The following is a 26,698-nucleotide window of genomic DNA, read 5'->3' on the forward strand; positions in this document are numbered from 1 at the left end:
CAAGCCTCTTCAACTGCTCCAGAACGCAGCAGCACGAGTGGTCTTTAATGAACCTAAACGAGCACATGTCACTCCGCTGCTAGTCCGTTTGCACTGGCTGCCAGTTGCTGCTCACATCAAATTCAAAGCTCTGATGTTTGCCTACAAAGTGACTTCTGGCCTTGCTCCTTCTTATCTGCTCTCACTTCTGCAGATCTATGTGCCCTCTAGAAACTTGCGTTCTGTGAATGAACGTTGCCCCGTGGTTCCATCCCAAAGAGGGAAGAAATCACTTTCGCGAACGCTCATGCTCAATCTGCCCAGTTGGTGGAATGAACTCCCTAACTGCATAAGAACAGCAGAGTCACTCGCTATTTTCAAGAAACGACTAAAAACTCAACTATTTAGTCTCCACTTCACTTCCTAATCTGCAATTGCCTCTCTGAATATCACACTAACTGTACCAAAAAAAAAAAAAAAATACTAATACTTCCCTTCTTAGACTTTACAGACCTGAAACTTGCCTATAGCACTTATTCATTGTTGCTCTTAGTTGTTTAAATTGCTTCCTTGTCCTCATTTGTAAGTCGCTTTGGATAAAAGCGTCTGCTAAATGTAAATGTAAAGTAGCCTTTGTCGTCCATTCAAGGTAAAACAATCTTATACATTTATTCATAATATACACTGCAGCATCACCTGTCGCCTTGCGGCTTGTGTTCTGCAAACCCGGGTTGTTAATGAATGTGAACTACTGCACAGGGTTGTAACTACTATTGTGAACTGAAAGAAATTACAATGTTCAAATATACCGTGCATCTGCAAAGTATTCATAGCACTTCACTTTTTCCACATTTTTTTTTATGTTACAGCCTTATTTCAAAATGGATTAAATTAATTTATGTCCTCAAAATTTTACACACAATACCCCATAATGACAATGTGGAAAAAGATTTTTTGAAATTGTTGCAAATTTATTAAAAATAAAAAACATGGAAAATCACATGTACATCAGTAATCACAGCCTTTGCCATGAAGCTCTAAATTGAGCTCAGGTACATTCTGTTTCCACTTATCATTCTTGAGATGTTTGTTTCAGCAGCTTTATTAGAGTTCACCTGTGGTAAATTCAGTTGATTGAACATGAATTGAAAAGGCATACACCTGTCTAAATAAGGTCCAAGGGTTGACAGTGCATGTCAAAGCACAAACCAAGCATGAAGACAAAGGAATTGTCTGTAGACCTCCGAGACAGGATTGTCTGGATGCACAAGGCTGGGAAAGTTATAGAAAACTTTCTGCTGTTCTGAAAGTTCCATTGAGCCCAGTGGCCATCATCATCCGTAAGTGGAAGATGTTTGGAACCACCAGGACTCTTCCTAGAGCTGGCCGGCTATCTAAGCTGAGTGATTGGAGGAGAAAGGCCTTAGTCAGGGAGGTGATCAATAACATGATGGTCACTTTGTCTGAGCTCCAGTGTTCTTCTGTAGAGAGAGGAGAACCTTACTTACAGAAGAAAAACAATCTCTGCTGCAATCCATCAATCAGGCCTGTATGGTAGAGTGGCCAGAAAGAAGCCACTCTCTACCTGGAATTTGCCAAAAGGCATCTGAAGGACTCTCAGATCTTAAGAAACTAAATTCTCTGGTCTGATGAGATTAAAGTTGAACTTTTTGGAGTGAATGCCAAGTGTTAGGTTTGGAGAAAACCAGGCACCGCTCATCACCAGGCTAATACCATCTCTACAGTGAAGCATGATGGTGGCAGTATTACGTTGTGGGGATGTTTTTCAGCAGCAGGATCTGGAAGACTAGTCAGGATAAAGGGAAAGATGAATGCAGCAATGTAGAGACATCTTCAATGATAACCTGCTTCAGAGTGCTCTTGACCTCAGATTGGGCCGACGGTTCATCTTCCAACTGGACAATGACCCAAAACACCACCAAAATATCAATCGAGTGGCTTCACAACAACTCTGTGAATGTCCTTAAGTGGCCCAGTCAGAGCCCAGACCTAGATCTTATTGAACATCTTTGGAGAGTTCTGAAAATGGCTGTACACCGTCGCTTCACATCCAACCTGATAGAGCTTGGGAGGTACTGCAAAGAGGAAAGGGAAATTTCTAAAGACAGGTGTGCCAAGCTTGTGGCAAGATATTCAAAAAGACTTGGCTGTAATTGCTGCCAATGGTGCATCAACAAAGTAGTGAGCAAAGAATGTGAATATCTCCGTACATGTGAGTTTTTAGGTATTTTATTTTTTATAAATTTGCAACAATTTAAAAAAAAATCTTTTTTTCACTTTGTCATTATGGGCTATGGATACTTTCTGGATGTACTGTAGTTCATTTACTGTGGTTAAATTATAAGCTCTCTTGTGATTTTTATTTTTTAAAACAAATTCAAAGGCTAATAATTTTGCTTTTAACTGTACATAGTTTTATTTTCTTGTGGTAAACAAACAAAAAAATGTAGACTTTTTTTGTAATGAAAAGAACAGTTGGATTCTCACCCTGTAATTTAAGGTGGTGATGCAACAGTATACTACAGCATGTGTTTGCATTATTTTACAATAATTCAATGTGCTGGAGTCAACTATTTTACCAATACCATGGGTGCCTTTAGATTTATTTGATTTGATTTTCGACAATTGTAGGTTGTGAAATTATCATTCTGTTTGAATGAATTATCATTCAAGTCATTCTGTGTAGTGATATAGAACTGTAATTTGGTCAAGACCTGTCTAGAACTACTTTAGCAGTGGATTTATCTTTATTTTAATTGATATTGATGTACACTTCAGCATAGTTGTATAAGTTGTCATGTTTTTGTTTTACAGCTGCAGATCTCTAAATGGATGGATGTGGCCCGCTCTCTCCAGAACTACCTTCGCTGCTGTTTGTCGGTGCGTCTCACAAACAGCTGTTGTTGTCATTGAGGTTAACACGTTTGGATTAATGACCGAGTGGGATGCCGCTTGTAAAACGTCAAACCAAAGCGCTCTTATCGCATGTCTTGGGTCGTTTCGTTGTTTAGAAAATAAATAGATTGAGTGGAGTGTCGTCTGTCACCTTAATGTGGCTGTAACTGTTATCTTCAATACACAAACTACAGGCTCACCGTTATTGTTCTGCTAGAGAATGGGATGCTGGGATAAGGAGAAATGAATGTGTCCCACATAATCGCTCATTTTTTCAAACCTACAGTCCTAAACTGTTTGGGCAAAAGCAAATAAGAAACCCATATATATTGGGGAGTTTGTTTATGTTGTTTTTACATATGATATGCTAAATTACAATTATAATATATAATATTTGTAGGTTTGATGTAGTTTTGTTTTTTTTTTGTTTTCGTTTTATTTGTTATTTTAGAGGTTGTTTGATTTGGAGGGATTTTTGTGTTTTTTATTGGAGATTGGGGAGTTAAAGTTGTGTGCTTATTATTATTATATATATATTTTTTACTTATTTATATTTGTTAAGCTTAGGGGCAGCTTTTTTGGTTGGGTGAAGTTTGGTGTGTTATTGATTATTATTTAGTTTGGTATTATAATCTCTTGCCTGTAGAAGTGGTAGGTGTTTTTTTTTTTTTAGTTTAAAGTGTGTATGCTTTTATTTACGTATGTAAATATGTCTGTGAGTGTCAGTTTATTTATTTATTTATTTATTGTTTAACTGTTTTAGTATGGTTTTTGTGTTGTGAACTTTCCCTCTAAGAGATGTTCTACATCTTCTCTTTCACAGAAGAGCTCAGACTCCTCTGAGAATCATTGTGTAGATTATGAAAGCTCAAACTTGTATGACATTCAAAGCACCACTACCAAACTCCTCAAGCTGAACCAGGCTATCAAAGATCTGCATTCGTCTCTGTCACGGTTTCTGAAGGGTAAAGTATTTTACATTGCCGTATTCATACACCAAACCCTTCACAGTTACAGCAAATATGACATTAGTTCACTTTATTGATGTACATTACAGGTAGGAGAAGCGACACTTCCCTTAGTGAAGCGATACAGTCTTCATCCCAGACTATTGATAAAATCATCAGCAGCCTTCCTCATGAAATAACAGGACATTCAGATGGTCTTCAGCTTCAGGATGACGTTCAATCAGCGCTCCAGGCTTTGCTAGCAGTGTTTTCTAACAGCACCGATGAAATTCAGAAGCCGACCACAGACAGACACTTTGTTCAATCAGGTTACAGCAGCAGAAATCGAACCGTCCCTAAAGTTGTGTATTCTCTTTCCTCAGGCATTAGCACATGCTCCAGAGACGCCCGATGGGTGTGATTTAGTTAAGTATATAATGATTTTTGGCATAACTGCAAAATTGTTATGTATATTCTGTTGTTTACTGCACTCATACTGGTCTACCATTGTTTGCCTACAAATTTTGTCTGATTTCTTTGATGGATTTTAATGAAGGGCTTAATGGTACAGCTTATGAAAAGAGGTTTCTGTGTATTTTGTATTATCAAGCATTATCAAAGCATTATAAAAGCTAAATGAGAAAACACTTCACTTTCTGGATATATTTTGCACTTGAAACTTTTGCACAGGCTTTGTCACAGCTGTTTTTCTACACATGGAGATGTGAGTTTTAGCATTTGTAGCAACATGTACTCTGGATCATGTAATTGTTTGATAATAATTTATACTTTCAGTAATAAACACTCACTTGGAACGAGGTCTGGTGTCTTGATTAAACTTACTACATTTCTTTACCATCCTTAAAGTAACTAGAGGTTTCTTAAGCGACTTAAGATTGTAAATATGGTTGGTTCTTAAATCACTATAAGGCTTGGCTTCTTATCTGTCAGACCTGTTGACTGATCATCAGCCTGGTCAAACCAGAGATTACATTCTAAAAACGTTGAGTAATTTATTTAACCCAATGGATGAATTAAAAATATTTGCTGCTTTGTTGGGTTATTTTTTAACCTTTATTGGGGTATTTATTAATAACAAATTGGGTTAAATATTTGGTGCTTTGTTGTGTTATTTTTTAACCTTTATTTAGTTATTAATTTAGTTACTCAACCAGTTGGGTTAAACAGATTTAACTGATACAGAACAGCTGTATTAATATGCATACGTTATGTTGTTTTTGCATTTTAAAGTTTATTTAAGCTCTTAACGCAATAAGTTATTTTTTTTTAGCAAATTATCTCTCCGTGTCGTGTAGTGTTTTTTTTTTTAAATATATATCTGTTTCACCAGCACTCTTATTATTGATGATACAACTGTGCAATTCATAGCCAATCTATATTAAATCATCTACAGTTTTTTTTATTAGAAGCTTTTGAATGTGGTTTAAATGTATTTGTACTTAGTGGACACTGAGTGAAGCCTGCTGCAGCTGCTGGACAGTCTCTACAGCACACAGAACTCTATATTCTGCTCCATCAGCACATGATTTTCTGCTTGCAGTTGCTGTCTGTACTTTGTTCTGTTTTTTCATTGCTTGTGATTTTTGAGTTTAACAAAGTGTCTGGAACTTAAAATGTAACGGAAATAAAGCATTTTCAATATTTTTTAAATTATGTTATTTATTTACAAAGCCATAATTATGACGTTAATATAGCCCTAGTTAGTAATGGTAGCAATAGTAATACCAGAATGAAAAAAATAACATTTAATGAAAATACCAAAATGCATTGGGTTAAAAAAAACCCATAGAAGGTGCTATAATAACCTATAATTGGGTTATATCTTGGGGTATTTTTAACCCAACTATTCCCAGACAGCACACATACGTTGGGCCGACGTCGGCCGAAGGTCAACACGTCGGCCCCTTTAATTCTAACATCGGTATATGGTCGGCCAAACATACGCATGATCGTTCGGTCGTGTGTTCTATTGTTCCAGCTCAACAAACGTCGGCTCTGCATCGGTTAACGACCAGAGGCCGACGAAGCACTTCATAAGCACTTTATCTCTCATGCCCATGAAGGAATCCGGCAACATATTTGGTTTACAAGTAAGTTTTTGCGTGCATAATAAATTAGACAAACGCGACATGCATCATGTCTACTGCGTCGGTCGGTCCAGCTTTAAATAGCCTACAATAATACAGTAAAACTGACCAAAATGCCTACAATACATGATTTCAATTAATTAAAATATAAAAAGTTTTGTTGTTATGCTTAAATAATGAAAACGTTGTTTTTTTTCTGGTGTTAACTGCTGTTTGCTTTTTTTATTGTGGCTTTTTCTAATACATTTTTCCCAGTGTAAAAATGTTCTGCATGTTCGGCTGTTTAATTAAAATAAACACCTTTTTACAGAGTGACATCTTTGTTTTATATATACTTGCATTTATATTTATTGGTTATTTATTTTTGACAGTGAATCTGATGCACAAATAGGCCTAAGTGTTTGTTTTGTAACAGTTTAGTAGGCTATAAAGCTCGTCTTAAAGATAATAGCGTATATAAAACTACTAAATACATTTTTAATTCAATATATAAAATACAAGGTTATTATTTAAATAGTCTATGGAGTGATCATGTTTATAAATGTAATACTGCATGACTTTGATGTGCGCGCGCGCGTCTCATTCCAACACTGGAGCGGAGGGGATGTTGCTATGGGAAACGAAGCTACAACACGACACGACACCACCTGAAAGACACAACACGACTTCTCTCAAGCTGCCGTTTTGACAGTTTTCAGGTAAGTTTAGTCCCTAAAACAAAGCAAATACTACATAAAACTGTTCCTCACACTTTTATTATTGGCAATTGATGAATATTCAGTTGAATATTATGTTATATAAGAGTGGTAAGTCTTCGTAAAAGTCCGTTAGCATATTAGCACTGGTAACGTTAGCGTCGGGGTAATATTACGTTAACTTACTTAATGTTAGCTCTTGTTAAACTTGTTTGTTAAAGTTTTGGCTTTTATTTATTCTTTATGTGTAGATGAAAGGTTTTGTCAATGTTTTATTGAATGCACTTAATATGTAGTCTAAAATACGCATTGTTACGTTACTGTAAAGGAACGTGAATCAAAAGTTCAATCGTGTTTTGATATTTCATGGTATCTTAAACAAATGTTAAGTAAAAAAGTGTTCTGTGGTTTCAGGAGTGAGAGAATAACCCCCTGCTACAGAAAATATAACACAAGATTCCTAAATTTCTGAAGGGAGCTGATCACAGAGATGCAGAAAAGACAGGTAACTTTAAGCAGAGGATTAATTCATATGAATTTCCATTGCACATCATAATGCACATGTTACATGTCTATATATTATGCATCTGTTACTTGTCTTTATTGCAGTTATTTTAAGATAGTTTTGACATTGAAACATGTTAGTGGTATTAAATTTCACATCACATGATTCTTCAGAACTTAGTAAATATGCAGATTTGCTGCTAATGAAGTAATATTTGTGATTTTCATTTTGTTTAATTTTTTATGATTAATTGATTTATTAAATCTTAGAAAAAAGTTTACACTAAATTATTTGTCATCACATCTGTTTTTAGCATTGATAGCAATCCGAAATGTTTCTTGAGCAGCAAATCAGCACCATTTGATAATCACCATTATATTAGTTCAACCTCAAGCACTAAATCAACATCTTAAAAAAAGATTTCTGAAAGATCAAGTGACACTGAAGACTTGAGTAATGATGCTGAAAATTTAGCTTTACATCATAGCTATGAATTACATGTATATTTACACTGTTCACCCATCCCTTACACCTTAACTCATCCTTAAGTCAATTTAAGCCCTAAATGAATAATTTTTGATTTGTACAGGCATGATATGCAACTTGTATTCAGTCGTTTTGTTTTTTCTTTCTTTTGCTTTTGTTTTCCACATCAACTGAAAAGGAGGTCTAAGTTTAACCTAAGTGCCGTGTTGCTGATGAACATCTTTATATGTAAGTATATTTTTGACTGACTGCCAGACACTTGTCAAACAGTGATGAGCAAACGAGGGGCCGTTCTTTTAAAAAGATCAGGGAGATGCAAGTCTGGAGATTAATATACATTTTAATTCAAAATTGATTTATCTGGAAATATTTCAAAATGTTTTGAGATATGTGCCCTATATGCATTTAGATGTCCATGCATGTTTAAAATACTTTTAAATTTAACAATGGCTGCAAGTTATAAAAACATAAACAAACACAAAAATGTTAAAGTAAATTGAGAAAACATTTTCATCAGTTTGACAACAGGTAGATCAGCTCATGACAGACATGTTAACAGATCAGTTTAACTCTTATTAAATTCATTCATTCATTCATTCATTCATTCATACATTCATTCATTTTCTTTTCTGCTTAGTCCCTTTATTAATCTGGGGTAACCACAGCGGAATGAACTGTCAACTTATCCAGCATATGTTTTACGCAGTGGATGCCCTTCCAGCTGCAAGCCATCACTGGGAAACAACCATATACGCTTGTTCTCACTCATACACTACAGACAATTTAGCCTACCCAATTCACCTGTACCCCATGTCTTCGGACTTGTAGGCAAAACCGGAGCACCCAGAGAAAACCCACCAAACGCAGAGAGAATTTGCAAACTACACACAGAAATGCCTGCTGATCCAGCTGCGGCTCGAGTCAGCATCCTTGCTGTAAGGCGACAGCACTACCTATTGTGCCACCACGTCACGCTCTTATTAAATTATATTTATATAATTTTGTGTTTCAGTACATGCTATTTTGGGAAGACAAAATATATTCATAAGCTCTCAGAAAATTCAATAAGAGAATTCATTCATTCATTTTAAGAGAATTAACTGCACAATTACTTGAAATGTGTGGGATTACATTATTTGTTAACCCAAAGTGAGTTTCTCTTTCTTTGCAGTATTGGATGCCTGATTGCAGTTCAACTCCAAACTCAGTTGGACCAGCTGATCAGTGTCTTCAGTATTACCACAAGCTACTGGGCAGATGTGTGGACAGCTATGAGCCAAACTTGGGACGTTTGGTTTTTAGGTAATACCAGTGACAAAGTATTCAGTAAATTGCTTATAATAAAAGATGCTCACTGCTTACCCCCTTATAGTTAAGTTGTTTGCAGTTTCATTGTTGTAAAAATACCATACTTTTTCCTTTTTTTATAAGCAGGTTTGACCGTCTGGGCAGCAGAAACAAGACAACTAATCATAGTTGAGTTGAGATTAGTATTATTAACTTGACTAGTTTGGTTGCAGACTTGTTCAATACTTAACAATTTGTATAAGTTACAAGATCAATGGTCCTGCTATCAATGTTTTTGTAACTTAAATTCATTACAGTTTAGATACAATCAAATGTCCAAACCATCTCTGACTGAATGACATCAAGGAAACAGGATCAAAAGATACTTCATTATAGACCGTTTCATAGGTAACAGCACATCCTTTGTGAAAAATAATTTATTTTTGTGTCATCATCACAAGACAAAATACATTTCAACTGATTTCAGTTGGTTATATTTTTCAGGTCCTCCTGATCATTCTGTTCTCCTGGTTGTGAGGATGTGCAGAGGCTGTATTTGTCAGTGTTAAAAGACTTGTGCAGCTGTATCCAGACATACAAGCAGCCGACAAAGAGTTCTGGAGCAGGACAGACAGGTAGTTCACAGTGGCTAGGCTAGAAGTTTATACTTGGGTGGCCAGAAAGTGGCCTCCGCTATTTTGGGGGGTCCATACAAATACACCAGTGTAAGCTATACTATTACACTGAAAAAATTAAATGAAAGAATTAATTAATCGGTTGAACACAAAATATTTTAAAGAAAGCTTAAGTATCAAGGTGGCAATATATAGCATCTGTTACATTGTAGTACATGAGCTGGCTAATACAGACTCGTAAATGTTTAGTTGTTAAGATTAGTTAAATACTAAATCCTATACTTGAGACCTGTTGCATATACAGCTTTAACTGAACTGAATTTAACTAGAACTACACCAGCATTCCAAGTGCTCTAGACTAGCTTTTTGCACTGGTGCGTCTAAAATGTTTGATGGCATTGCATTTAACAATGCAATTTTACATGTTAAAATCACAATCCATATAGGCAATATTGACTTGTAAATGATTAACTAAAATCGGGTCAACACACATTATGGGGATTGTGTGTAGAATTTTGAGGAAATTAATGAATTTAATCCATTTTGAAATAAGACTGAAACATTAAAAATGTGGAAAAAGTGAAGCGCTATCAATACTTTCCGGATGCATTGTATATGGTTTTTAGCGCGTTATCAAAGACTTAAAAAAATAGTCCAACATTATTTACAGCAGCAAAAGACCCTCCACATCAAAAGCTACTGGTCAGCTCACGATTCAGCAAACATCTGAAAAACAAATAGCTTATTATGCCTTCACAAGAAATCAGTGTTTTTGAGTCTAATGAAGATAGTACTATTTTATTAAATTATTATTTAGCCTGGCATGTTTACTGTTACAAAATATTTTAAATGTTTCTTAAAATAAAACATATTGTGTTCAATGGGGGAAAAGTAGATGTTTTTTACACAGAGATAAAAAAAACACATTTCAGAGCAGTAATCACAATACTGTGAAACTGTGATATTTTTATCCAAGATTATACCCTCAGAATCTTATACCTGCCCATTCCTAGCCAGTTACTTAAAGCATTCAGTCAGAGTTTATTTATTTAAATTTTTTTTCAGTTGGCCTATATTCTGTTTTTCTATGTTCTTGGAAATGCTGCTGTGCATGAAAATGTGACGATATATCCGGTTCTATAGTTAATTCTGAAATAAATCTTAAAATGAAACAATATTTAAAAATGCAATATTTAATGTGTCAGACACTAAATAAACATGTCAATTCATTTATATTAATCTGATTCCTTAACAGGGCAGCACGGTGGCGCAGAGGGTAGCACGTTTGCCTCACAGCAAGAAGGTCGCTGCTTCAAGCTTTGGCTGGGTCAGTTGGTGTTTCTGTGTAAAGTTTGCATGCTCTCCCTGTGTTGGCATGGGTTTCCTCCGGGTGCTCCGGTTTTCCCAAGTCCAAAGACATGGGTGAATTGGGTATGCAAAAATTGACCATAGTGTATAAGTGTGTGTGAATGAGTGTGTATTGGTTGCAGCTGGAAGGGCATCCGCTGCGTAAAACATTTGCTGGATAAGTTGGCCTTTCATTCCGCTGTGGCGACCCCAGATTAATAAAGGGACTAAGCCCAAAAGAAAATGAATGAATGAATCCATAACAGTTAAAATTGGTATAATGAGAAGCAGTTGTCGTTTATGTAAATTAATCATTTGAGCGTGCTGCTTAGATTGGGGTATGTTGTGACATTAAATTGTCAATAGGTTTTTTTTTCTACATTTTAAATCTGCTTTAGCTTTCTTCTTTCCTATAAACCTGGAAATATAAAATACATATATTTTTGGTTTTTAACAAATTGCTTATTTTATTCTTAGATTGGTGTACGCTGATGGTCTGCTGAGAATTCTGCTGAGTTGAAGGGATCCTCCTGTCAGACAACCTCTCCAAAGTACAACAGGACTAGTAAGTAACATCTTAAACATACACTACTGTTTCATAGCTTTTAGGTTGGTATGGTAAATTCTCTTCTGATAGTGTCAGCTTTATTTATTTAATACAGTCAAGCAGTAATACTGTGAATTTAATACAATGTATATAATTAATAGTGTCACATGATCCTTCTGAAAAAATAGTATTCCAATGTACTGATTCTGTCCTCTAGCTGTTTTTTTTAAATATAAAACATTTTAAATAGTATTCTTGATGTATGAAAAGTTTATTTTTAAGAGCATAGTATTTATTTGAAAAACAAAAAAGTTTGCTCTTTGATGATTGCTAACAATCAGACATGTTTCTTTAAAACAAAAAGAATTTGTGCAAAAAAGTATTCTCACTGAGCGTTGTCCAACTGTGGTCCAACACGTCATTTAAGTTTTCAAATAAGCCTAAAAGACTCGATTAGCTGCATCAGGTGCATTTAATTAGAGAGTTGAATATATAATTTCTTTATATATCCTCCTCTATAGCCTACATATAATTGTTGTTGTAGCAGAAATAAAGCTATGATTAGGCCGACCCAGATTTTTCGCAGAACTCCGCAGATGTTTGTTCAGATGTTTGTTCATTATTTCTGTTTATTTACTTGAGTAAATGTGTGTAAATCTATATTTATTCAGTTTTTTAATTAATTTCAGTAATATTATTGACTAATGTGAAAATGTTCGTCTGATTTATGTACAATGAGGTTTGTACAGTAATATTTTCTGTCTTAATAGATATGTTATATGAAAAACTTGCTTTATTTACCAAATAAAGTGAATCTAATTGGATTTGCATTTTAAACATTAAAGAAAACTTAAAATATAGTATTTTTATATTTCATATATTAAGGTTTTAGTTATGATACTCCCAAAATAATTCCGCAGAAATCCACAGACTTCCACCAAAATTTTCAGCAGAAATAGCAAAAAACATCCGCAGATTCCTCCTGGCCCTAGCTATGATATATTAAATGTGGTGTACAGTGTGACATTTTAGTTGACGAAACTTAGTTTAATTTGCATGTAATGTGGTATCTGAAGATTAGACATATATTTAGATACACATTTATACTAACACAATGATTCTAAAAACAAAAAAAAAACATTCATTATGATTTCACAAGGAATTTAACTTTCAAATGGCTTTTCTGAAAATTTGTGCTCAGACACACTCTTTAAGATTAAATTAAATTAATTATTTTAGCTAGGCACTTGCATAACGCATACTCCAGTTATATGTCATGAAACAAATAATATATATTTGTGGTAATATGAACTGCTGCAATGCTAATCTTTCTCCTTTTGGTTTCTTGCTTTATTTAAGGGTTCCCACTACAAGGACTAGATTTGGCTACTGCAGTCCCGGTTTGGGCCAGCCTCACTTGTGAAGACTAAAGATGAAGACAACATACAAGAACAATTTAGAGGATGACGACACACTTTTTATTCCACCTATATATCCCCTTTTATGTGTCAGCAACATTCCACAAGATAAAACAAAACTAAATGACAGGTTATTTCTTAGGAACATTGTACACAATTTACAACCAGTTTTAAATATATATATATATATATATATATATATATATATATATATATATATATATATATATATATATATATATATATATATAAATAAATAAATTAATTAAAAAAAATTAAAAAAAAAAAAAAACATATATATATATATATATATATATATATATATATATATATATATATATATATATAGGTCAGAGCAAGAAAATGTTATGTTTTCTTCTGGGAAAAGTCTTATTTCTTTTATTTCGGCTAGAATAAAAACAGTTTTGAATTTTTTAAAAAACATTTTAAGGTCAATATTATTAGCCCCTTTAAGCAATTTTTTTCGACTGTCTATAGAACAAACCATCGTTATACAATAACTTGCCTAATTACCCTAACCAGCCTAGTTAAGCTAATTAACCTAGTTAAGCCTTTAAATGTCACTTTAAGCTGTATAGATGTGTCTTGAAGAATATCTAGTCAAATATTATTTACTCAGTTATTAGAAATGAGTTATTAAAACTATTGTGATCAAAAATGTGTTAAAAAATATTTCCGTTAAACAGAAATTAAAAGATTATATATATATATATATATATATATATATATATATATATATATATATATATATATATATATATAATGACAAAATCTGTTTTGTGTCGTGCATTAGAGTTTGCTTAAAAAAACTGGTTATCTCTGAGAAAGTATTGTTATTTTATATTATTGATGTGTTATTAGTTCAGAGGAGATTGCAAATTGTTGAATGCCATTTATAAAAAAAATGTCTGACTACAGACTTTAATAAGATTTTATCAGACAATTATTTTTATTTGTATGATTTTATTTACTACTGTAAATATTGTTTGCTTGGTATTTATTTTGTGTTTGTGTACTCTTTTATTATTGTAACTCCCTGAAGAAAGTCTTTTGGATACTGAACACATGACTGGAATTATCTTGTATTTTAAGATTATAGTCTTGGAAACATGCATTTTCTTCAACACTATTTAAGAAATTATAAGCATTATAACATGTGCTTACACAAGTTATTTGTGTTTTTACTATAGTAAACTATAGTCACCCTTAGTGTACATGTTTTGAAGTACTTGTAAATATTCCTATGGTCTTAATGTAAATGCTGCAATGGACTTTGTATTTAAAATCTTTATTGCACAGTAGTTCAGCCATGGTTATAGTACAACTTGTTGGTTTTATTTTAAACGTGGTAAAACATGGTTATGTGTATAAAAGTATGTTAATCTATTTGTATGTTTGTGAAAATATTAATAAATCTTCAACTGTTATTGAGAGTGATGTGTCGTGTTTATTATAAATAAGCAGCTGCTGCAGCTAGAGGTCCATAAGTATGAGCAAAACGCCTGAGAACAGCGCCTCCGCGGAGCGGCCGGTATTTCCGGTTGCGTCGTCCTAACGTCGGCCGGACAGCGTGTCCGATCATTTGCCGACGTCGCGGCGACATTTTGCCAATTAGCAAACGCTCCCTGAGCGACATCGCACCGATGGAATTTTGAAAATCGGCACGACGTCGGCCCAACGTATGTGTGCTGTCTGGGTTTTAACTTGAAATCCCTAAGCTGAGGCTGAGATGCAGGGGTGACCATGATTTCGCAGCAGCGCCTACATTTTGCAATGCTCTGCCCCTCTGTATCAGATCTATAACATCTCTGTCTGTTTTTAAACTAGGTTGAAAACTTGCCTTATTGACTTGGCATTTTATCAATGAGAATTGTTTGTTTTAGCTATAATTTTATATCCTTTTTGTGATATTATACAGCATATTGGTCAAACTTTGGTTGTGTTTAATAGTGCTAAATAAAACTGATATTGATAAACATAGATTTAAATTTAAAAGTTACTTAACCCAACACTTTATTTATTTAGATTATTACTATTTTTTTTTTGGTTGCAGCAGAAATGTGAATATTTGCTCGTTATAAAGTAACAGGATTTTTTTCCATTTCAAATAAGGTAATAATGTTGTATTTTACTCGAAGCGGCAACAAATGGCTTTATTTAAAATGACTGACATTTAATTAGTATTTCTTTATCTTAAAACTTATTTGGAAAACGTGTTAACACGTCTTTATTTTTATTTCTGTGCTATATTGGCAAATGAGGGGCAAATCGATTTATGTCCTCACACAACAAACCTAAATGTTTGTAGAGTTCAAATATAATGGTTTCTGGTATATAACTTGATAGCAAAATGTAGTTATTAGCATGTTTATGTCTCAGGAACAGAAAAGCAAAAGTTATTTGTATCATGGGGGAGTGGCGGGAACTGCAGTCTCCTCAGAGCGGGGGCGCGCGCTCGTTCTAATGATCTCACACAGGAGTTTCTCGCATTCAACCGAAAGCGCCTGTAACGTTAAACCATTTGTTATTAAACTTTTCTTTTCGAGTTAAAACATTGCGTTTATGACATACGACTTAAGCTTTACGTCATATCAGGTAATGGACGATTTTATTCTTATTTAAAGCTTTAAGATGCTTATTCATCTTTATTTGATGTTTTTGCACCACGTGAATTTTTTTTTTCGTTTAAAGCTGTCGAAGTATTTCCTTTGGTACATGCCAGTGTCACTGTTTATGAATGTTGTCTTTATTCCCCACAGCATGAATCTGTTGAAAATGATTTACAGCAACGTTATTGTAAGTAGGCTAACTTAGTTCTCGTCTTAACTAACAATGTTATCTGTTGGAAACATTTGGTTTCCCATGTTATGAATACTAAATTAAAAATTCCTAGTGTTTGTTTGTGCATAATGGTAAACCTTTTGTTTTCAAGCTTCTCATTCATCTCTGCTTGGAAAAAGGTAAGCGTTCATGTGAGCATACAACCATGTAAAACTAATTCCTGTTATATTTTACTGTTATTTAAAAAGATAGTGTGAAAGAAACCACGTGTAACTAAAACAACCCAAAGGAGAGTTTGAAATCTCATGTACAGAATTACAACTTGGTTGCAGGTTGTTTTGCCAAATATATGAGTCTGTTTGTGTCTGTAAACAAAATACTCCTGTGTTTACAGTGGACAGCAAAACCTTGCTCTCATATGATGACTTTTACCCTGAGTATGTGCCAGATCGGCAGCCGTGGAACATTGCCCGTGAGGTCTGCCATCAGCGTTCAGGGACCCTGGCGAAGGTTTCCAACACTGAAGAAATGCAAAAACTTAACAATTTTCTACGGTCTATAAATATCGGCCAACCTGTATGGATAGAAAGTGCAGGCTTGTTCCAAAAAAGTGGTGAGCACCATATCTTACATTTTCCTGTGTACATCCAATGCTCTCTCACAGCAATTCAAAACATTTTAATTAAGTGGCTAATTCGTATTAATTTATATCAGGGATCACCAAAGTTGTTCCTGGAGGTCCAGTGTCCTTCAAATTTTATCTCCAACCCTAATCAAACACACCTGAACAAGCTAATCAAGGTTTTACTTGGTATACTTGAGGCAAGTTGGAGCTAAACCCTGCAGGACACCGGACTTCCAGGAACGAGATTGGTGACCCCCAATTTATATGACCTCATTCATACATTTTAGCAAGATTTGCTCATATCTAAGTGAAAGGTAGGTTTCCATGAATTATATGAATATATTCTATGAATTCATACAAATTAGCCACCTTTCTGACCGTTTGTGAAAAAGTTACATTTCTTTGTGAGATCGGGTTGAAACTTCTCTATTATTGAATTTTTTTTCCTAAAATGTTTCTAGGTTCTCCAGACATATACATGCTGGAATTCCCTAAGCGGCCACACCGGAAATCAGCTCGCCTTCGCTATAAGTTCCCAAACATGGAAGCGCTTACAGTTTGCACTCACCTCCAGTTAGATCCAACTTGTCACGGGCTTTCCACAATCTTCTCATATGCCATAGAGCTATTTATTAAAGAATTTCAACTCCAAGCACGGATCGTGAGTAACGAACCCGTCCAGCTTGCATTGCTGGTGCATGGTTTGAACACCACCTACATAACCAGCTTTCCCAATGACGCCTCCTGGCACTTTGTATGTGCCAGTTGGGTTGGGAATAGCGGGGAGTGGGTCATCTGGGTGGATGGAAGAATGGTGGGTTCTGGGAATTTCCCCAACTCCACCAATCACATCGGAGGTGATGGCCTTTTTATGATTGGACAAGACCAGGAGACCTACGGAGGCTACAACAACAACAACAACGCTCTTTGTGGGAACATTACGCAGCTTTTCATGTGGGATCATTTGTTGCTCCAAACTGAAGTCCAAAGCATGGAAAAAACCTGTTCACCCGTTCCTTCTGGCTTGTTCTTCAGGTGGAATGAATCCGCACTAGAAATTGAAACCTCTCTACAGACACGTAGAGGGAACTCGCCATGTCAAGGTACAGTCAATGCAGGTGGTCTTGCACCTTCATGTAATAATTTCCACTCTTTCCCCAAAGATAATACTGCAAAACGTTATTCGTAATGGTTGTAAATATTTCATCCGTTCTGTAATCCTAAGACCCACCCTTCAGAACATGCACTTGCCATCACATGAGTCATGAGTTTCTTACTCTTTTCTGAAGCGAGGACATATGGTCTTTACAGACTTGGAGAGCTTAAGAACTATGACTCATGTTGACATCTTAAAATTGGCAGACCAAACGCAAACTTGGCCCCAGACAGATGAATTTACACAAAAGGATTCATTTTCTGCTGAATGATTTTTTTATCTGTAATTTGTTTAGGTTCCAGAAGTCAACCACCAAACCAAATTCTCATCTCTGGGTTGAATCAGAATTTTTCGAACAAGACTTGTGTAACCTTTGACCCTGTAAGTGGGAAACCGATTAATGACTCGTGTTGGACACACAGAGGAAGCGTCTGTCTGGTCCCCAAAGGTGATCACCTGATTTATGGCATTCTTCATTTTCAAAAAACAAGTCCTAACAAAACTGAACAACAGGTTTCTTCTGTATTGTGACTATTTCTGCAAATCAAACTCCTTGTCGTTATACAATCTGATATTGTCTCTCTTACACAGCAACACAATATTTGCCAATACATCCAAAATTTCTGTGATATGTTTCAGTACTGTATTAATAGATTTATCTATTTGAATATATTTGGAGGCTGTTATTAGGGATGCAACAATTATAGATTTTGATTGTTATAGTCTATGAAATAATCACAGTTCCATGCATGATTATTGTGTATTTATTAATTTCAGAGCACTACTAGTTTAGAAAATGACTTGAAAACTCCTTATATTTTAAATTGTTATTTATTGCTGCTCAGTAACTAAATAATACAGCACAAAATAATAAAAAAAAATCAAACAATGGTCCATTTCTTTTTGGATTTAAAAATAAGGGAAAAAAGTTTTTGCAATTAAACATAAGTAATGATTTTTAAGTGAAAATAAAATACAGAACAATGAATAAATAAATAAAAAAAATAAAAATATAGTATTTGTCTAATGTAAATCTAAGCAACATATAAGCTAAGCATTTCCCTTTTAAAAAGAACATATATATAGTCAAAGGCTGCTGAACCTCTCTCCGACAGGCACTTTTGATCAACTATATATGAACTTGTTTGGTATTTTCAATTTGTATTTTTTTCTCTTTTGAGTAGAAATTTGTAAATTCCATACAAAATATGAAACTGACTGATCAGTTCTTTTCATGTGACTCGCAGTCATGCCATTCTTTCAACTAGGTGCGCCTGGAAAGTGTGAACACATCGTGCAGCGAGTGAACCACGTGCACGTATGCACATCATTCACAATATGCACGCAAGAAAAGAAAAACTAACTTTCATGCGCAAGAGACATTACATGAACTGCCCTTAGTTAATAGCCTCAGCCATAGTTAATCGAGTGTGTATGCGTATTAGCCTCGGTGTACAAGCTTGGAACTTTAAAGTAGCGCACAGTTGGAATTAGGGTTATGACGATGAGGAAATTTCCCCACCGGTTAATCGACATGTGTCAACACCGGTAATACCGGTATCACCGTGGGGGTGGGGGTTTCCTATTTCTGCGTTTAAATAGCTTATAAATGTGTGCGTATAATACTTTCACTTTCAGTTTTGCGGCAATTGTTTAAATGTTTTTAAATAATAAAATAATAAAATACAATAGAAAGATAAATAATTAAATTGCACAAAGTTTAAATAAGATTAAACGAATGAACAAGAAACAAATTTAAAAGAAATTACATTACAAAAATGAAAGGTCGACACAGTCTTAAAAAAAAATTTAAATAAACAAAAACACTGTAAATTGGCATTTATTATGGGTGAGGTTTACATGTTCTTTGCCAGGAATCCTGGCCAATATGTTGACCATCTCTGGCTTAAGATGGGATCTTGTGGGGGACACTATGTTCCCCATGGTGCTGAACACACTCTGATGCGCAGCTTGTTGCGCACATGCAAAGATACTTTTTGGTTACATTTGCCAACAGGGGGAACATATTTGGTTGTCTTTTGTTGTCCTACCTGACTTCAATTTCTCAATGTATTAATTAACCTAATGCATTATATATTAATAGCTTAGTCCTTATGAACAACCCGTTTATAAAATACATTATTAACGAATAGGCTATTGAAGAATAAACCGAATATGAAATATGATCCTTGCATAATGATCACAACTAAACAAGCTAGCACTAATTTGATATATAAACTAAAAATAAAAAAAAAATTAAAGAAATGTTAAGAAATTAAACATGATGTAAAAAATCTAAAGACTACAGTCTAAATAAAATCGCCTCATCAGAGCTAAACATCACCGCACACGTGTCAGTGTACAGCTCCTGTAAAGATTAGACAGCCTATACAGATCACACAATCTCACTAAACAACATGTAAATGTATAAATATTTATAACTACATGATCTTGCTATTTTGGTTATATGGAGACCAGCTTTGAGCTCTCTCTCACAAGCGGCAGTTGACAGGTGTTCGAATGTCAGTGGCGGATTACACACATCATACCCTGGCAAGATGTTTTATTTGTTGCCGATTTGCGTGTTGTTCCTTTTTTAAAATATCTTTTATTTTTAAAATCTCTCAAGGTAATGTTGTCTATCGAGTAATATAATCTTCCTCAGAGATATTGGAGTTCAGTAGCGTGGTGCGCAGTATATAACCGTTAAGCTTAAATAGGCTAAGCATATTTTTATTAATATTAAGACACATTAATACAAACTAGTCACCCTTTGAGTTTTTTTCGTTTACGTATATTTTTATCAAATGAAAAATGCAGTGAATACTTTATTTTGGTTTTCATTTTATTATTAAAAAGAAGGTAATGATTCGCACTCAATTGCTTCATACTGTTTTTATTTTTACTTTTTCTTACATTTTACGGGTGATTGTCTGTTATCACCCGTAAAATGTAAGAAAAAGTTAAAATAAAAACAGTATGAAGCAATTGAGTGCGAATCATTACCTTCTTTTAAATAATAGTAACGATCAGATTAACGCACCAAACCAAAGAAGTAACTAAAAAAACGCAAGCGCGCAGGACAAACTTCAGTAACTCTGCACACGGTTTTCATTTTATTAGAATTAATATGATTAATAGGCTACACAACTCCTACATACACATTGGCTCCAATTGCGTTTTGACAGATAAAGATAGACTTTTTGGCTCAAAGACATTTGTGCCTGTTAATTTCAGTGCTGTATTTTGACAGATTTCGCAAAGGCTTCAGCTATTCTACCTGTCAGCTGCACCAGCTTCAGTTTTGCGACTTAACCTGTGTGGCGTCTTGATGTCTGAATGACAGCGAGAGAGTGATGAGATCAGACCTCAGATTCGATGTGTAGCTGCACTTCACAGTTACTTTATAATAACTTTTTTTAATATTGGCTCACTTAAATTAACTTTTCATTTATAAAATCTATTAAAAATAGTACATTTCATTTATTATTTTCATTTATTAAAATTTCCAGACAGACGAAGCAACTTTGGGTTTTAAAAGATAGCGGCCTTGGTGATAAAAGACGCGCGCACACACAGGTCCCACTCTTGTAGGCCTATAATTTATTATTATTATTATTATTTTTTTTACATGAAACGTATAATAAAGTGCAAAACGAAGAGCTGAACTTTGGAAAAAGTGCTCTCTGCGGTTGCCGCGATGGTTGCTTTGTTTCTCTGCAGTTGGCTTGTCAATGGCGTGGCATTGCTAAATCATTCTTGTTTTAATAAAAAAAATAAGATATTTATTAAACATTGAGATGATGGTCGCCTGATTTCTAAAATGAGAGTATGCCTTGCATATTTCTTCTCGTCACGTGATAAATGAAATATGATGCATTGCTATGTGATTTTAATTAATGCATGCTCTCATCTTAAGTAAATTATTACGAATTATATTTTCCATTTAATTTAAATGAATATTTAATAAAAAAACAACAAATAAAAAAAACAAATGTGGGGACGGTGTCATGGTGGAAACGTGATGTCACCGGTGTTGCATCTTAAAACCGGTATCACCGTCAACACCGTCTATCGTGGCAAGCCTAGTTGGCATAACTTTGTTTAGTTGCAGCAGTTTGTTCTGTGCAGAAACATGGTGTTAATAAGCCTTTACCATTAATTAACCATGGAAAATGAAAGTGTGGTTAATAAAGAAATCAGTTAATCGTTGCATCCCTAGCTGTTATACACATATTTGCATTGTTCGCTGACTTATGCTGTGGTTACACTAGAGTATGAGCATGTTAAGTTCTGTCATATGATGCTGCGAAAAGGGGTGGGATTAAACAAGATGATTAAACTTTTTAAAAAGCGAGCGATTGGTCCATATTTAAACTTTTTGTACACTCAGGTTATGTTTTAATCTTTAATTGGTCTTATGCAGTCACATGATGTGACTTCGCAGGTCAGAGTTCACCAAGTTTGCAACTGCGAAACTTGTCGCATGAGCTTGTGTTTCCGGTCTGTTGCATGCGTGTGCATATGAATGGAAGTCTATTGTTATTACACAAGTGCACTATATAATACTGTTCACAACCGACTGAACCGAGTCATTTTTCTGCTTGTTTATATTATCAAATTGGTTTTGTAATTTTCATAGATTGGTTACAGCACAAATTCAGAAGATTGTATCTCCATGCACAAATCACTAATGAAAATCAAACATATGCAGTGATACAGAACATGATTTTACAACCCGGTGTATAAAAAACTCAATGCTTAAAGCAGTACATTTAGGCATGGGCAATATGGGTGATCGGCAGGGCAGCATTTTGCTAGGGGTGGCTCTTCACTTTTGTCTGTGAAACATTGCTTCATCCCTCATGAACATCGTGAGGGGGACACAATCCTTGTTTGCCTAGAGCACCAGTTAAGCTTGCGACGGTACTGGCTTAAAGTTCCAACAAAATTGAAGTAACAACTGATATTTTGCATCCTGATGAATTGCGAAGCATTCGCATGAAGTTCCATACAACCATACCATACATGGAACCAGACTAATATTGCTCCTCTCTCATAACTAACTAGGTAATTTTGATACAAGCTGTAAATCTTTGCTAAATATACCGGCTATTTTTAAGCTTCAAGAAAAAATGTGAATTATGAAACATGGTTACACATTATAACCATTTATCCATTTATTCATTCATTCTCTTTTCGGCTTAGTTCCTTTAGTCATAAGGGGTCGCCACAGATGAATGAACCGCCAACTTATCCAGCATATGTTTTACATAGCGGATGCTCTTCCAGCTGCAACCCAACGTTGGGTAACACCCATACACTCTTGCATTCACACACATACACTGAGGCTAATTTAGCTTATTCAATTCACACATACCACATATTTTTGGACTGTGGGGGAAACCGGAGCACCCGGAGGAAACCCATGCAAACATCGCGTTACCCACTGCACCATTGTGTCACCCCACAATATAGCCAAGAATACGTATCTGTCAATACATGCTACATCTGATAACTTACTGTATTTTTAGAGCCAGGCACTGTCTAAATACTGTTTCTTTTTGTGCTGTAATGCATTCTTGTGTATTTTCATTTCAGTGCAGCTGGACTTTGATTTTCCAGGGACTTCATTCTTCTCCAAAGTCAGCAGCGAGTTTCATTCCAAACCCGTGAGTTAAACAGAGCTCATGACTTATTTTTATTAGGTGCACTGTAAACTTTCAGAATTCACCAAGAAACTATTCCTTACTCTTGTAAATTCATTTCCTTATCATTTTTTTAGCCTTACATTGAATATTTCAACTCAGAGTTAAATGACTCGATCTTACATAATCTTCCTTTTTTTTCCACAGGATACTGAAAATGCAAATGCGACCTTTTTCTCTGAGAACGAACTGACTCGTCATATTTCCCTCTTGAGCGCAGTATTGAGAGTTCTGGACAGCAATGCAGAAATCATAACACCTTCTGATCTTCTGTACCTCACTGAAACCATAGAGAAAGCCACTCAACTCAATAAAATAGGCATTCCTGCTGAACTCTTCAAATCCATGATCCGCAATAACCTAGAACTAGTCAGCAGGCTCATTGACCCCAATATGGCCGAAAAGTGGGAGGATTTGAAAGTACGTGAAGTTTGTTTGTGGGACTGAAAGTTGGATAAAACCCTACTGTTTTAGAATTCAAGTTTATTAGGGTTTTTTCTGTTTTTTTTTTTTAGGATCACCCCGGACCATTGACAATTATAGAAAATATTGACAAGCAGTTATGGATTCTGGCGGATGAGCTCTGGGCCGAACACCAAAGCTTCACAATGTCAACAAAGAGCATGGGTACAGTGTTTTTGACTCATTTATCATGACGAGGTAGCATATCAAAAAATAAAGAGTCAATATATGTTTCCTTGAGAGGTTTTAGAGTAAAAAAGACAAAGTCTGTTCTGAACAGGTGTTAATAATTAGCCATTGCTTTTTTAGTTGTCCTATCATACAAAACATACAAGTAACAATAACGGCTTGTTATATCAAGAGTCAAGAGACCAATTGCTTCCCTAGATATCCATCTGGAGCCGCGACAACTGGCTCAGGTGAGCTGCGGTTGTGTTTTCAAGCCCTCAGTTCACGGCGGTCAGTTTGGCAGCCATGATGAAATCATCATACCAGAGTCTGAAATGCAGAGAGTCTTTACTTTAGGTAAGATGGTATGGATTGTTTTGATTGATTTCAGAAGATAAATGTCATGCCAAATGTTTTTAAAAAGCATCTGTCGCTAACAGGCCATAAGGAAGTGATGCTGATTCATACGTACTACAGTAACCTGGCTGAGATCTTGTCCAGACTGGAGGTCAAAACCACTGCTGAACAACTGACAGACGGCAAGAGGTCAGCAAGAGCCAACTCAATGTCTTCATACCTAAAACTTTAATCTTTTCATCCTAATGCACAATTAGGGGGTGTATTTCGTTTTTTGTCTATAATATCATATATATTGTTTTGGAATGGGGGCGGCACAGTGGTTCAGTGGTTACCACATTCATTTCAAAGCAAGAAGGTCACAAGTTCGAGTCCCAGCTGCACTAGGAGGCATTTCTGTGTAGAGTTTGCATGTTCTCCACATGTTCACATAGGTTTCCTCCGGGTGCTCCGCTTTGGGGGATTGAATAAACTAAATTAGCCGTTGTGTATGAGTGTGTGTTTCCCAGTACTGGGTTGCAGCTGGAAGGTCATCCGCTGAGTAAAACATATGCTGGAATAGTTGGTGGTTAATTCCGCTGTTGTGATCTCTGAAATAGAAGGAAGCCGAAGGAAAATTAATAATGAAGGTTTTGTCATGTAGCCACACCCTCAAACTCTGTAATTGGTCAAGCTGAAAATTGATTGACGGATTTGAATGTAGTTTTTATGAATTTTTTTATAATTTTGTTGAACACAAAACATGACATCCTGAAGGATGCGAGACAAAAGCAGCCACTTTTAGGGGTGTGTAATACATTTTTTGTCCATGATAAAGTTGTTGTGTATGGTTTTATTAAGTTTGAACTGGTATTATCCCAAAACGGAAATTTTTTTTGAGAATTCAAAAGCATTCACTGCATGACAAAGCCTATTAGCAGTCAGTCATATTATCAGTTAAAACATCCCTGTATGTATAGGTGTGTGTGTGTGTGTGTGTGTGTGTGTGTGTGTGTGTGTGTTTTATATAAACACTAGCAGGAGCACTTTTTGTAAAATATAAGCATGGATCATTTCAGATCTGATATTGATTTGAACTGTTCAACTAAAAAAAAAATAATAGTTTACATTTTAGACATTACATTGTCTGTTATATTAAAATGTTCTAGAAAATTTTCTAACAAAGCAGAAGTAGAACATTTGTCTCTAAGAACAATACTGTTGTGTTTTGTTCCAGAATGATTTTGCTTTTGAGCTGTTTGAGTCAATTATTAATTCATTAATAAGCCATTTAAATGAATCGATTGAATGAATGGTTGAATTAAAGGCAATGACTTGCCATCATTGGTGGTTTTAATGTCAATTATTTATTATTAACTAAACCAGAATAGAAAAAAAAAACGCTTTTAGCAAATTATGTTTGTTATCATTATTAGGAAAAAAAAAAAGCTTTATGATAAATATGTTTTATTTCATACATTTTTTTTCATCAGTTTAACACACTTGTTTTTTTTATTTATTCACAGGCATCACACTGGTCAGCTGGCCACAGCAGTGATCTCAGCGACAGTGCGGGATGTTCCCAGAGCAGAAAATATTCCTGTGTCTGTCCAGTATACTTTATCCTCTGGGATTCAGGTAAAACAAACAAACAAACAAAACAAACAAACAAACAAACAAAAAAAAAAAAACGGTGCAAGCCAAGCATGTAGCGGATAGCAGTCATACCCCAAACCCTGCTATTGGTCGAGATGAAAAGTGATTGACAGATTTGAGCAGACTGCTGTCAGGTGTTTTAATGGAATCAGGGAGGCTCTATGTTTAAGATAAACCCTTATAGTAGTCAGTGAGCTATAAACTCAGTAAATAATGCTTATCTTAAAATAAATTAATAAAAAAATTAAATAAAAGAATTGCAACTGTACTAAATGTTTTGTGTCTGAAACTATTTTTTTATAATTTATTATTATTTTGTACATTTTGGTTTGGTTTTGTTTTATATATCAAATATGTAGTTTTTTTGACTATATCAATAAATAAATAAATAAATAAATCAACTATCGCTTAATATATGAGGCGACACGATGGCTCAGTGCTTACACTGTCGACTCAAAGCAAGAAGATTGCTGGTTCGAGTCCCGGCTGAGTCATTTGGCATTTCTGAATGGAGTTTGCTTGTTCTCCCCGTGTTCGCGTGGGTTTCCTCCTTGGATTTCCCCCACAGTTCAAACATATGCGCTGTAGGTTAATTGAATAAACTAAAAATTGACTGTAGTGTATGAGTGTGTATGTATCCATCTCAGTACTGTGTTGCAGCTGGAAGAGCATTCGCTCTGTAAAACATATGCTGGATAAGTTGGCGGTTCATTCTGCTGTGGCAACCCCGGATGAATAAAGGCACTAAGCCGAATGAAAATGAATGAAAAATGAATAATACATCAGTCATACTAAATTAATATTACTTTGACAATTTTTCCTTATTTTTATTGGTTAAGACTGAATACTCCAAACATGCTACTCCCGTCTGTGTCTTCTGGAATATTGGCTTGATGTAAGTAATATAATCATGTT

General features: G+C 35.0%; 2 protein-coding genes across 13 annotated transcripts in view; both read left to right on the forward strand.

Moving 5' to 3' along the window:
• The window catches only part of kif14 (kinesin family member 14), a 36,202-nt gene extending 31,542 nt beyond the window's left edge, over nt 1-4,660 (forward strand). For 2 of the 3 annotated variants that reach the window (XM_005170465.6, XM_073936606.1), the window contains 3 exons: nt 2,815-2,880; nt 3,719-3,860; nt 3,953-4,658. In XM_005170465.6, the coding sequence (XP_005170522.2) occupies nt 2,815-2,880; nt 3,719-3,860; nt 3,953-4,263 (519 nt within the window). In that variant the 3' untranslated portion in view covers nt 4,264-4,658. 3 annotated transcript variants of the gene reach the window in all.
• Nucleotides 4,661-14,489: 9,829 nt separating this feature from the next.
• LOC101884238 (adhesion G protein-coupled receptor D2) overlaps nt 14,490-26,698 on the forward strand; it is a 139,031-nt gene continuing 126,822 nt past the window's right edge. For 9 of the 10 annotated variants that reach the window (XM_073937816.1, XM_073937817.1, XM_073937818.1 and 6 more), the window contains exons 1-13: nt 15,352-15,486; nt 15,651-15,687; nt 15,824-15,851; nt 16,067-16,285; nt 16,759-17,400; nt 17,749-17,901; nt 23,055-23,125; nt 23,309-23,581; nt 23,677-23,788; nt 24,011-24,148; nt 24,232-24,337; nt 25,654-25,765; nt 26,623-26,678. In XM_073937816.1, coding sequence (XP_073793917.1) covers nt 15,652-15,687; nt 15,824-15,851; nt 16,067-16,285; nt 16,759-17,400; nt 17,749-17,901; nt 23,055-23,125; nt 23,309-23,581; nt 23,677-23,788; nt 24,011-24,148; nt 24,232-24,337; nt 25,654-25,765; nt 26,623-26,678 — 1,946 coding nt within the window. In that variant the 5' untranslated portion in view covers nt 15,352-15,486; nt 15,651. Of the gene's footprint in view, nt 15,487-15,650; nt 15,688-15,823; nt 15,852-16,066; nt 16,286-16,758; nt 17,401-17,748; nt 17,902-23,054; nt 23,126-23,308; nt 23,582-23,676; nt 23,789-24,010; nt 24,149-24,231; nt 24,338-25,653; nt 25,766-26,622; nt 26,679-26,698 lie in introns of all 10 variants that reach the window. The other variant, XM_073937821.1, reaches the window with a different exon arrangement.

This window comes from Danio rerio, chromosome 22 (assembly GCF_049306965.1).
Source record: "Danio rerio strain Tuebingen ecotype United States chromosome 22, GRCz12tu, whole genome shotgun sequence".
NCBI lineage: Eukaryota > Metazoa > Chordata > Actinopteri > Cypriniformes > Danionidae > Danio > Danio rerio.